At 45.1% G+C, this 14,065-nt stretch overlaps 1 protein-coding gene across 1 annotated transcript; it reads left to right on the top strand.

Moving 5' to 3' along the window:
• The first annotated feature begins 4,375 nt into the window (after nucleotides 1–4,375).
• LOC136544422 (cysteine-rich receptor-like protein kinase 6) lies at nucleotides 4,376–13,403 on the top strand. Its single transcript, XM_066536591.1, has 7 exons — nucleotides 4,376–4,580; nucleotides 11,644–11,775; nucleotides 11,859–11,998; nucleotides 12,101–12,311; nucleotides 12,424–12,667; nucleotides 12,778–12,913; nucleotides 13,009–13,403. Exons 1-7 carry the CDS (start codon nucleotides 4,376–4,378, stop codon nucleotides 13,279–13,281), a joined length of 1,341 nt encoding a protein of 446 aa, XP_066392688.1. The 3' UTR covers nucleotides 13,282–13,403.
• The last annotated feature ends 662 nt before the right edge of the window (nucleotides 13,404–14,065 follow it).

Here is a 14,065-nt window from a genome sequence, read left to right as displayed (position 1 = left end):
CCTATTTTCTTTCTAACCTGCTGACTACCAAGTACTAGGTATGGTCCCATTGTATTCAGTCCTAACTTGTGGAACCATGTCACACGTGCAGGAAAATAGCCAATCGGCTGCGCAGCGGACCAAAGTTCCCAAATGCCTTGACCTACTACTCACTCTTTGGGGATGCACCCCCCGTGAAAGGGGCACGCTGCTCGCTTCTGGTGGACATCATCGTGAGAGGACACCGAGTACTCCTAGCAATGAAACTCCATGCGACATGTCTCGGGACCCTGTAGGTACACACAGTGTCGGCCTAGTCCTCCAAACGATCCAATAGAGAACATTCTATCAATAGCCCTCCCTAGTAAGAAGACTATTTCCATTGAAGAGTGCCTTGAAGACCTGACCCAGTTCATTAAGAACCAGCAGCAGCAGAAGGCTGGGGTCAAGCAAGCATGACGACGAGATGGTCCAAAGTGAAGCAGCTTATGAAACAAGATGGTGTGCCCGAGTCTGATCCTGCGTTTGCTCATGCTTTAGTTGTTTTCAAGAACACAGTTGACCATAGGAATTTTCTAAGCATGGAAACGAAAGAGGGCCTGCATGAACTTGATTGAGGCCTACTGGGAGGTTCTGAGAGCCAGATCCAAGTAGTCGTTATCCCAATGAACGTTCCTTCTGCGGCAGTCTATCTAGTTTTATGTTCGAATTATGCATATTGAGGATGTATGTTTGCCCTATGTTCGTTTCGTTTTATATTGTCATTGTAATATTCCTTGGACATTGTTTGGTTAGTTGCATCGATGTGTTGTGGTCTGCGGCCTGAACTTTGTGTGCTCGTTGTTTTTCTCTAATCGAAATAAATTGTGTTCTATGATGTACAAATCTTGGTCGTAGGTTGACCTACAACTCGTAACAAGACAAGACTCTATTAATTGGAGTTCTATGTTACCTTGATATCTCTCTTATTGTGACTTATCACACTGTCCTACATTTCTAGTTTTAAGTGGTGGTGCTGTTTCTCTGGGCTATCCCATTGGCTGCAGTGGTGCACGTTCAAAAACTAAAGGTAATTGTGTCTGCACTTGCTCAAGTCATTTCAAATTATGAAGTCCTACTTGTTTGTTTTTTAAGATAAGTGTAATTCATCTTGTGCATGTTCAAAAACTGAAGGTATCCTTTCAACAATGGACCAAGCACGTGCAACAGATGCTGAACACAATGAAGTTTGATGACATTGGATTTGGAGATAAGGATTGGAATACTGCAATTGACTACTACTCCAAGGTACCAACTGCAGTGCCATTCTTAGGCAACTGCAGTGCCATTCTTAAGCAACTGTAGATGAGCAGCTCTGAGGACTCCTACATCAGCGACACCTCCAGCGAAGGAATGGCAATTTACAACATTGTGGCTGTGCTGTCCTCCTTACAAGGTTAAAAGCAGCAGTGGCCAATGCGGCTCCAGTGGTCAACCCTGCCGTCCCCTTCCCAAAGATGAGCGGGCGGCAGTGGATGCAACTCAATCTGCAAAACGAATAAAGGTGCAAAGAAAACATACAGTATGTCTCCTGATGCTTTCCTACATTTGCACAATATTTTAGTTGAGTATGGATTGAAGGGTACACAGCAAACTGGATCCATAGAAACTTTAGGATTATATGTGTGGACTTGTGCTCAAAACAGGGCAGCTAGAAGGAGCAGGGAATAGATTTGAACGGTCTTTAGATACAGTTAGTAGGAAGGTTACTCATGTTGCCTGAGATTATTAGTAGATGGGCAGATAGTATTATAGTTCCAATTGATAGTAGTTATGCTAGAGTGCACGGCTCAATTTTCAACATATGCACCATTTTTTATGGGTGCATTGGGCGTTGGATGTAACTCATATTAAAGTGTCGGTGAACAAGGAGGCCAAACTTAACTACATAAACAGGAAATGAGATGTAACAATTAATGTTTGTGCCATTGTGGACATGGATATGCATTTCACTGTTTGTCGGGACCGGGATGGCGGGGTCAGTGCATGACATGGCCGTACTAAGAGAATGTTGACGGCAACCAACGTTCCCACATCCACCACAAGGTTAGTGATTAGTGCCATGCAATAGTTGAACCATCTTTGTATTTGCTTTTGAAGATAACGAAAATGAATTGTGGAAATGGTGCATGTGTTGCAGGACGGTACTATTTGGTGGACGTGGGATATGCACCTGGAGACTGGCTACATGGCTCCATTCAAAAATACCAGGTACCATCTAGGACGATTTTAGGGGTGTAGACATGGACACATTATCATGACAGGAGAAATTTAACTTCACTCATTCGAGCCTCCGCAATGTAGTCGAAAGTGCTTTTGGGGTTCTCAAAGCCTATTGGCACATATTGCATGGGGTACCATTTTGTCATAGGGAAAAGCAAAAGATGATAATTATGCCATGCTTTGCAATGCACATTTTTTTACGGAATCGTGAGATTGGAGTTGGTTCACCTACATATCCCCCGTCGGATTGGGTTCAGATCAATGCTAATTCCTACTATATCATTAGTGAGGGAGTACATATCTGTGGCTCTCTAGGGACAATAATGCAACAAAGGTGATTATAATTAAGATGCCAAGTACTTCAATTAAAGTTAGCCTTCCCATGTATTTGTGCCATTAATAAAGATTGGGTTCTGCTTGTGTTATATAGGTTGCCCTGGAGACACTTGTGGTGATCCATAGGCTTCTTTCCAAAGGTGATTCCTGCATTCTTTGAAGAGTTTCTTACATTTACAGTTTTATACAAAGATTGCAAGTTTGTAAGCTGGGACATAGCATCTGTACTAGATGATGATGTAGGTTCATGGCTGCAAATGGCTCAGACTCCTTGATACTCTCGCTAGCTGATAATTGAAACTGCTTTTGCTTCTAGTAACTATGAGTGAAAAATGATGCATCTGTTAGCTAGCACTTGTTTATCGTTGTAGCAGTCTAGGGTGTGTGCATTTGAGTGAATCGTGTGCTTGTTTACATTATGACCATCATGCTCTAGGATTCCAGTGGCCTGTTAACGGCCATGGCGTCAAATTTTACATCATTCTGTAGTGCTGGAACTTGGCCAATTAGTGGTCTGGTGACTGAAGAAAAGGAATGGTGTGCATCAGTTGCCTGGACTGGCATCATGATGCATTCCAATCATTCAATGTGCAGTTGATCAGTTCTACAAACACATTCTTGAACAAACACCTTTCTTGTTTGCCTGCGCAGCTCCTACTTGTTGCTCAGTTCTTTGGTTTGTCACCTGCTTTGGCTGCTTGAGTTAGTAAACGTTACGTTGGTCAATGTTGCTTTGATCTCACAAGCAAATTCTTTCTGTTATTACTGACATAAAATGATGCCAAACTGCAATCAAATAAAGATGTCAGTCATGTAATCATTCCAGTGCTCTTACATCGCGGTCTTTATTTTTCTACTGGCCGAGGCAATTGACCGATTTTGTTATATGTCGTTCCCATGTATCTTCTTCCAGTAGCGCAACCAATTGACCATCTTGTTTCTGTCGTGCATCTTGATCTATTAACACGTCGTGCTGATGGATCATTGTTTTACTCCTGTTACCCTTCAGGCCATGGATCCTACAAGTTCTGTAGCTCGTTGGACTCTTGACTGACTGCCTCGGAGGACAGAGGGGGCAAGAAGACGACATTCGAGTCTTCATTTTCTGTAACCTGCAGGCTAGACGATTTGGGAGCAAGAATTGTAATTTGAATTGTTGTGTGTAATTTGAACTGTTGTATAATGGCTTGTAGGCTACTGTTATGTGTAGTGAACTGCTAATGGATTAGCTTCTAATGGACTGATAGTAGCCTCGGCTGTTGTATTGTAATTTGAATGGATCCTGCATTTGGCGCCATTGAATGGATGTGGTGTTGGCGCCATTTTTTGAATTGAGCAAATGGCAGCTGGTTTGACTGGATGGAGGTTGGTTAGTTGGCTAGATGTGGTGTTGGCTAGATGTGGTGTTGGCTGGATGGAACTAGTGTTGGCTATTTTTCCCTGTACCAGCTGGTTTCCAGCACCAATCGGTTCATACCAGCCGAACAGGCTGCTAAATCGGAGACCTATTCTATAGTTTGGGTCACGCACCCAAAACTCGCATTCTCCAACAGCCTACCCAAAAGCACGTCCCTCCCTCCTCACTCTCCCCCCCCCCCCGCGCCGCCTGTTCCTCCTGGCGCTGTCCCTCCCTCTCTCCCTCTCTACCCTAGCACTGCACCTCCCTCTCTCCCCTCCCTGTTGAGCACGGCGCCCCTCCCTCCCGGGTCGACTCGACGGCGACACCCCTCCCTCTCCTCCCTCCCCTCCCTCCCGGCACCGGTGGTCGCGGGCAAGGACCCCAGATCCCCGCTCCTCGATGGCCGCGCCCCGCTCCCCGACGACGAGCCCCGCTCCCTGCCTCGTCGCGGTACCTGCCAGCAGCGCCTCAAGGCGGACCTTGCTACGCTGGCTCCTCACCCCCGTGTTGTACTATGCGTTCATGTCCGCCGACGCCGTCGTGTCCCTCGCCAACCCGTGGCTCACTGCTGTCGAGGTCGCCCGCCTGCTCACGCTCTGTCGAGGTCGCCCGCCTGCTCGCGCTCTCCAACCCATCCATCACGGGCACCAAGGGAAAGCTCCCTCTTAGCCTCCACACCGCGCTGGCTGCTCCTTGTTGTGGCGCCGCCGCGTACCCGCCTCGCTGCGTTGGCGGCTCCCTGCCACGAACCCGCCTCGCCGTGCCACGCGCTCCTCACCGCGCCGGCCGCTCCACGCCACCTCCTATGGGCCCAGCATGTCGACGGCGCAAGGATTTGGGTCGAGGAAAGAGATGATGGAAAGAGGACGCATATCTGAGTTCCCTCTCTCCTACCCAAAATAGGTGCTCCCTTTGCCTATTTTGTTGGATGGCGTTTTTTTTCACTGTGTAGGACGCAAAATGGGTTTGGGTAGCGGTATGCATGGCTTGTTGGAGATAGTCTGACAGCGGCAGCAGGACCCTGTAGATGTTGCTGTTGATGGAGTCGAGCACGAGGAGGTTGCCGGCGGGGGTGATCTCGACGACGTGCGGCTCGATCCCAGCTTGCTGCCGTCAAACACTGGTGGGGGTGATCTCGACGGCATGCAGCTTGATCCCCAGCTTGCTGTCGTCGAACACCGTATCCACCGCGTACCTGCCCTCGTAGCGCACCATGGACCGCCCCGCCACGGCCGTCGTCGCTGAGCCGGAGCATTACCCGTCTTGGTGGCGTCCGATTTGAGTGACCTCGGACCGCCACGCATCTCGCCGCCCTCACCCTTCTGGCAGCCGGGATGGCCGCCGCCTTGGTGAACGGGAGCGCGGACGCTGCTGGGCCTAGATCTCGCCTCCTCCACCGCCTTCACCGAATCTATGCGGTGCCGCTGTTCGTCGGGGATTGGTGAGGAGGCCTGGACGGCGCAGCCATGCCCTCGCCCTCGCCCTCGTAGCTGCCGCCACTGCCCTCGTCTCAACCTCAACCTCGCCCACCGCCGCATCACACAGAGAGAGAAGAACAAAGAGACTGAGAGAGTGGCCAAGCTAGGTGTGGTCGGACGGAGAAATATACGCGACAGACTATACTAATTCAATCATCTCTATACTACTCAGAACATTATTTTTTCTATTATAAATTTACCATTCTACCCTTAATTACATAAAAAAATTGAAAATAGAATTATCACACTTTTTCAGGTACTGATCCCACCAATTTTAGTACATACCTGGTGCCTATGATCTCACCATTTAGTACGCACCTAGTGCCTCTCTAATTGGTGCCTCTGCCTTTCTAACCGTCAGATTGCTCCTCGTGAACCCTCGATTTTCCGGCAACCATAGTAAAAATTCACTAAATTGTTTGGAACATTATACATTGATAAGAAATTCTTTGATAAGATTGATATTGATATTATCATCATCAATGACTTTGCATCGAGAAGTGTTAGAAGAAAATCTTATTTAATTTAACATGTATAAATTATTCATATGAACATTGATTTTCGATACATGTTAAGTGCGTGGTAACATTATATAGAGAGAATACATGTTGTTATGTTTTTACTAAGGACCGGAATACATGTTGTTATGTTTTTACTGAGGACCGGGTCCATGTTGGCCTCAGACTTTTAACTTGGATCGAGGCCCCGAAAGCGTCACGATCGGCTGCCCTGTTCTGCAGCACTATTTCAGCAGTACTTTTCAGCGAACGAACAATATTTTTCTCTCATAATAAATTAGCAGAAGCTAAATTTCAGTGAAACGAACATTGGTCTACTGTGCGTCCAGCCGGAACCTGACGATAGGCCTCACATATCAGCCATAGTGTTCATGTTAACCAGGGATAGCATAGAGCTCCAGCTGCCGGCGCAGCCTGCATTCTTCTTCGGTATAGAATCACCTTCAGCTTCACGGTCAGATGGTCAAAGCAGCTATGTACATCACCGGTCTGGTTTCATGTTGGAACAGGGCGTCTCTGTGAATGGGATTACACGCAGTGAACTGTATCCTATGTGGAAAAGAGAGAAATTCAGACAGCTGAAGCTGCTAGAATGTTAGGGCACCCGCAATAGTGTCTAGTCAGCTACTCCCTCCGTCCCAATTAAAAGTGTTGTTTTTTTACTTTTAGACTTTTTTGTTTGACCGTTCATCTTATTCAAATTTTTTGAGGACATGGACCTGGACACAAAATTATGTGATCTGAAGGCCATGGCTTGAAAATCGAAATCTACCTCGAGAAAACATAAGATCCGGAAAAGGGTCATAAATAAAACCTAGTTTACCAATGAAAGGTTTCTTTTGGAATAGCAGAGGTTTATCGGACCTAGCTAAATTCCAATATATTTCGGAGGCAGTAAAGGACCATAGTCTAGATTTCATTGCTATCATGGAAACAGGGAACAAGACATGTCAAAGACGAATTTGGCACGACTCTCAGGAGGTGCAGATTTCGTTTGGCATTGTCTTCCAACTCGTGGTAGATCTAATGGAATCAGTTCTTGGAGTCAATACAGAAATGCTACACCTTTCCTTGATTGTACAAGGGGAGTTCTATATTAACTTCCATTTAAGCAACAAGGCAGATAATTTCAAATGTGTCCTTATGACAGTCTATTGTCCAGCCCACGACGATTTAAATCGGCCTTTTTAGCTGAACTAGTTAGAGCATGCCAACAAAATCCTTACCCACATTAATTGGTGGAGATTTTAATATTTTGAGATCTAGCAAATATAAAAATAATGACAGATATGTTGACCATTGGCCTTTCCTGTTCAGTGCTGCTATTGACAGTTTTGATCTTCAGGAAATTGATTAACGGGACGACAATTTAATTGGGCCAATTCACTACCTAAACCCACATCCGAGAGATTGGTTGGGGCTCTTATGTCAACTGAATGGGAGTTTAAGTATCCTTTAGTCTCGCTACAGGCCTTGGATAGGGGGGTGTCGGACCACACACCCCTACTCTTAGATACGGGAACACCAACCTTTAAGGGGAATGGAAAACAGTTCAAACTTGAACTAAGTTGGTTCACCCATGAGGATTTCAATGATCGGGTTATTGAGATCTGGAATAGGCCGGTGAAAGGTAGGAATCCAGTCCAACGTTGGAACAATAAGTGTAATGCCTTGTGGAGACACTTATGCGGATGGGCTTCCCATATTGGTGGAGTTTATAAGCAAAGAAAGGTAGAACTTCAATCAATAATTAATGACCTAGACATTGCTACGGAGGTCAAGGGTTTGACTGAACCTGAACAAGAAAATCTTGCTCAATCTCGGGATCATTCGACCAAATTACTTAGAGAAGAGGAAATCAAGTACTATCAGAGGGCAAAGATAAAAGATGTCCTTTTGGGAGATAACAAAACTAGATACTTCCAAATGGTCGCCAATGGTAAACATTGTAAAAAATGATTTTTCCCTTGATCATGAAAATGGCATCGTTGAGGGTCAGGCAAACCTAATAGCCTATATCACTAGGTTTTACGAGGAACTTTTTGGAGAACCTGCGGTTAGTTCCTTTACTCTTGAGGAGGACAGGATCTCCGATATTTCTCAGGTTACACAGACTGAGAATGACGTTCTAACCACATCCTTTACCGAGCAAGAAGTGCAAGAAGCGATTTTTGATATGGAACATAATAAAGCACCTAGTCCAGATGGTTTTCCAGCTAAATTTTATCAGAAATTCTGGAATACCATCAAAGGGGATCTAATGCAAATGTTCCATGACTTATATGTAGGGGATTTACCTCTTTTTAGTTTGAACTTTGGGGTAATTACCCTTATCCCAAAAATCCAAGAAGCGAACGTGATTCAACAATATCGGCCGATCTGCCTAATTGATACGAGCTTCAAAATTTTCACAAAAGTTGCAACCAATAGGCTAAATTCTGTGGCAGACCATGTTATTAGTCTAACTCAAACAACGTTTATGCGAGGACGAAACATTCTGGAGGGTGTCATCATCTTGCATGAGACTGTTCATATGTTGCATCAAAAGAAATAGAGTGGGGTAAACCTCGAGAAGATTTTCAAAAGGCGTATGATAAAGTTAAATGGTCCTTTCTCTTTCAAACACTACGAATGAAAGGGTTTTCGCCCAAGTGGATAAATTGGGTTAAAACTTTCATTTCGGGTGGGAGTATAGCAATTAATGTTAATGACGATGTCGGGCATTTCTTTAAAACTAGGAAAGGCCTTTGACAGGGGTGATCCTCTATCCCCATTGCTTTTTAATATTGTAGCAGATATGCTAGCTATTCTTATAAATAAGGCCAAAGTGGACGGGCAGATTAGTGGAGTAGTGCCTCGTCTCATCGATGGTGGATTATCTATTCTACAATACGCTGACGATACAATTCTTTTTATGGATCATGACCTTGAGAAAGCCCAAAACCTAAAGCTGTTGCTTTGTTCTTTTGAGCAAGTATCGGGTTTAAAAATCAATTTTCATAAGAGTGAATTGTTCTTTTTTGGAAATGCCCAAGACCACCTTGATCAATATGTCGAACTGTTTGGTTATAAGTCTGGTGATTTTCCAATTCGATATTTGTGAATTCCTATACATTTTAGGAAGCTTAGGAATGCTGAGCGGAGGAAGGTTGAGGAATGTTTTGAGAGGCGACTGGGTAGTTGGAAAGGGAAACATCTTTCAATTGGGGGATGCTTTAACATTGATAACTTCTATGCTTAGCAGCCTACCAATATATATGATGTCCTTCTTTGCCTTGCCGAAAAGGAGTCCAAAAGAAATTGGATTATTTCCGATCTAGATTTTACTAGCAAGGTGGTGAGCAAAAAAAGAAATATCATTTAGCTAAATGGAGCATATTATGTCAGCCCAAAGACCAAGGAGGTCTTGGAATTCATGATCTGCATATTAAAAATATTGCTCTACTTAGTAAATGGTTGTTCAAGTTACTTACCACAAAGGGGATTTGGCAGCAATTACTCCACAATAAATATTTAGGCTCGAAACCATTAATACAAGTGGAATGGAAAAATGGGGATTCACATTTCTGGTCTAGTCTTATGAAGGTGAAGCGAGACTTTTTCCGCTTTGGATCCTTCATTGTCAAGGACGAAACACAAGTATGTTTTTGAAAAGACAAATAGCTAGGGAACTAGTCTTTATAGGAACAGTACCCGTGTCTTTACAACATTGCCAGACCTAAACACGTTACTATTGCGGAGGTTCTTTGTGGTCCATCACCAAACCTATCTTGGCGAAGAGACCTCATTGGCTCCAAATTAGTAGCGTGGAATAATTTGTTGTCCCGTATTGCTAATATAGAGTTGGCCCATGAACAAGATGAGTTTCACTGGAATTTACATCCAAATGGAAAATTCTCGGTGAAGTCACACTATCAAGCGTTATTACATACTGATATCCCAAACATTAAAAAACTCATTTGGAAAGTGAAAGCCCCACCAAAAATAAAAATTTTCCAGTGGTACCTACGATGAGAAGTTATATTGACAAAGGATAACCTAGTAAAGCGCAATTGGCAAGGTAGTAAAACTTATTGCTTTTGTCACAAAGAAGAGACAATTAAGCACTTGTTCTTTGACTGTCGGTTTGCTTGTTCAATTTGGTCTGTTATTCATGTTGCAACGACAGGTCTTTTAAAACCCCACAATATATATAGGTCATATGTTCAATGGCTGGCTAAGAGGTGTCAACAAAGATGTCAAGTTTTTGCTCCTGCTAGGAGCTGCGACTTGTTGGTCTATTTGACACAGCAGGAATGATAGTGTTTTTGAAAAGAAAAAAATGTTTCTCTTGTGCAAGTTATCTATTTGGTTATCAACTGGCTACGTACTTGGGCTATCCTACAAAAGCCTGATTTACAGAGTATCACAACAGTTGACGCAGGTGGCCAAGGATTTCTTTTCTTCTAGGCACATGGGTAGCAGTGGCACATGGGTAGCAGTCTGGTTTACGAATTGATCACTAGATTATGTCAGGTTTCTTATCTTTCTTTGGCTATGTGCCTCATGTTAGGCAGAGACCGGAAGTTGCTCTCTTTGGCTTTGTATCAACTCGATGTATTGTTTTCAAGGTTTTAATAAAAGCTTCCTTTATAAAAAAACCCACTATGTTGCTTTTTCCCCTTTCTAATCTATTGATTACTTTTTTTCTATGATGCTGTCTAACCAACAACTGGTTGTTTTAGTCCCTTCTAACGATTAGATTTTTTCATACACTTACACTGTCTTATACCTATATTTACACCACCTTATTACTATATTTACAATGATTTCTTCAATGTAATTTATTAGATAGAGTGATGTAATTTGATAATAACACAAGATCTCAAACAAATAAATACCAAATTTTCAAAAAAAAGTATAAATTTTTTCTATGGAATCCAGATACCAGATAAATATATATCAAATTGTTCACAGATGTCACACAAACTTACAAATTTACAAATGCAAGAAAGGTCCTGTCACTCGATCCGCACGACGTCGGCGGGGACGCCAGCATCCGCGCGCGCGAACGACGGCCTCGGGCGATCAGGCGACAAACGAACGCAGCTTGCACGCTTTCCTTTAATCTTTGCTTTGTTACTACCTAGGTTTTGAATGCACGCTTTTGTCATTGTTTTTGTTTTTTGCATGAGGCGTGGCAGTCCTGTGCTACATAGTACTGTATTGTGTAATATACTAGCTGTATGGTATGCTAGTAGGCTATTCTTTTGTCACAGTTGCATCCTTGTTTGTGAAACCTCTTTCCGAAAGCAAACAAGACAAACGCAGCCGCATCGGGAGGCAGGAGGCAGCGACAAACGAACGCAGCCGCATCGGGATCGGGCGGCAGGAGGCAGCGACCCGTACGAATCTTACGGTCAAGAAAACGGTTGCTACCTGGACGCAAAACAACCGGTTATCAATTAGCAAATCTGTTTGATACGTTGCTTTTATTTTATATATATATATATATATATATATATATATATATATATATATATATATATATATATATATATAGATAGATAGATAGATAGATTGTAACTTTCTTCACAAGGATATGTCCATGCTCGTGCTATTTCTGTCGGAAAACTAAGCTTTGTGACACATATTTCCCGTGATGTTTGCTAACACTATCGTTAGTTCACAGGGGGCCGAAAGTACCATGTGCCCCGGGTGGCTCTTGCTGTTGTGCTGCCAACTCTAGCAGCCTTGAACCTTGTCGCCTGCCTCTGTTTCCGGAGGCGGCGGGGACAACAAATTGCACAGGCCAAACACCAAAGTATGTTGCTTCAAAATTATCTGTTAACTGCACATCGTTAAACACACTTCGAAGGATCTGAAAACAAATCCATACGTACGCAGATCCCATGTATTCCACTGAAGCAGAGGACATCGAAATGATGGACTCCATGATGATGGACGTCTCCACCCTACGAGCCGCCACAGGGGATTTCGATGAGAGCAACAAGCTCGGCGAAGGCGGCTTTGGTGCCGTGTACAAGGTAGCACTAAACAAACACGTACCAGATGACTATGGAGTGAAAACTGAAAAGAAAAGAACTCCATGAAACATAGCACGCAATGTATGGTTTCCATGTGTACAGGGCGTCCTCCCGGATGGCGAGGAAATAGCGGTGAAGCGTCTGTCTAGTAGCTCATCGCAGGGAGTGGAGGAGTTGAAGAACGAGCTCGCCCTGGTGGCCAAGCTGAGGCACAGGAACCTCGTCAGGCTCATCAGCGTCTGCCTGGAGCAGCAGGAGAGGCTGCTCGTCTACGAGTTTGTGCCCAACCGGAGCCTCGATCTCATCCTATTGGGTACGTACGGATCGACTGGCTCATGCTCAATTCAAGCGTCTACTCAAAATTTTCATATCATCACATTGATGATCACTTGTATATATTTCCTTTATATGATCTACGTGATCAGACACGGAGAATGAGGAACGTGAACAGCTGGACTGGGGGCAGAGGTACAAGATCATAAACGGCATCGCTCGGGGCCTGCAGTACCTCCACGAGGACTCCCAGCTCAAAGTGGTGCACCGTGATCTCAAGGCCAGCAACATCCTGCTAGACGAGAACATGAACCCCAAGATCTCAGACTTCGGCCTGGCCAGGATCTTTGGCCGGGACCAGACGCAGGCCGTCACCAGCCGCGTCGTCGGCACCTAGTCAGTGCTGAAAAACACACCAGCTTACATTAACCGCTTCATGCAAGCTCAGTATTTATTCATCTGAATAACTGCATGAGCTTTTGCTTTGATTTCCTTGTTTATTTCAGTGGGTACATGGCACCCGAGTACATGATGCGGGGGAACTACTCCGTGAAGTCGGACGCGTTTAGCTTCGGTGTCATGGTGCTAGAAATCGTAACGGGTCGGAAGAACAGTAACGACGGCTGCAATCTCTTGACCACAGTAAGTACAATATCTACACCGAAGAATACAGCTCTATACGTAAGTTGCGTTGCAGCTTGCTGGCTCATCACGCTACAAATTAAATCCATGAGCAGGTATGGGAGCACTGGGAGGCCGGGACGGTGGCGGAGTTGGTCGAACCGAGCATGGGCATGGGCGGCAGTTTCCCGGAGGGCGACGTGCTGAGGTGCATCCACATCGGCCTGCTGTGCGTCCAGGCAGACCCTGCGGCCCGGCCGGTGATGTCGTCGGTCGTGATGATGCTCGGCAGCGACACGGTCACCCTCCAGGCTCCATCCAAGCCGGGATTCTTCGCCAGGAACAACAGCGCCAACACAGCCGTGTCGACGGTGTCATTGAGTGGTTAGCCTGGCCATGGGAGTCCAGAATTGGGAACATATATGTACCGTTACCCTGTTACCAAAATGTATGATATCAACTAATAAGCTGCGTAAGCTTTGATTCAACCTGAAATTTTGCATACGCCTACTAAAAAAAACGAACACATGGTTGATATATGTCACGTATAAGTGATGACTGATTGTCAAGAGGAGATCAGAGATTTGGTTAGGTGTGCGTGAGACTAACCATGCGTGAGGTGTGTGTGCGCGCAAATAATGTCTCTTTTTGTGGTGTGCAAGGTGTTGACTGTTGGCAATGGAGAAGGTCAAGCGAGGGCGCGATGGACCGGGGTTGGTGAAGAGCGGACACGAAGTCTTAGACTGAGGGACCAAGTGGGGCTAGAGAATGGACCATGGACGGCTAGTACTTAGACACGTCGACAAGTGAGCGTACATGCGAAGATGGTGATGGAGACGGTGTTGACCGAAGTCAAGACGACGATCGAACAACGTCAAGGCGAGCGCGCGAGCGCACGAGCACTTGGTGATTGGACAGTCGAGGACGAGCGGGACATGCGTCGACATCATGGAGACGCCATAGCAGCTATGCGACACCAAGTGTGTTTGGCGGTTTGGGCCTCAAAATCGCGGGCGACAGGTTTGTCGTCTTTAGACCTCAAAACCTAAGAGAGGATGTCAGGTCGACACGTGGCGTCATCCGAGGGCTTGCATCGAGGCAAAGCGGCTTCACGAAGGGCCCATGGCCGTCCGATGCTTGAAATCCATTCTGGACCATTTTGCCCCTTTGACT

The sequence above is a fragment of the Miscanthus floridulus genome, chromosome 3 (genome assembly GCF_019320115.1).
Source record: "Miscanthus floridulus cultivar M001 chromosome 3, ASM1932011v1, whole genome shotgun sequence".
In the NCBI taxonomy this organism is placed as follows: Eukaryota; Viridiplantae; Streptophyta; class Magnoliopsida; order Poales; family Poaceae; genus Miscanthus; species Miscanthus floridulus.
This window is presented reverse-complemented; position numbering and strand designations above follow the sequence as displayed.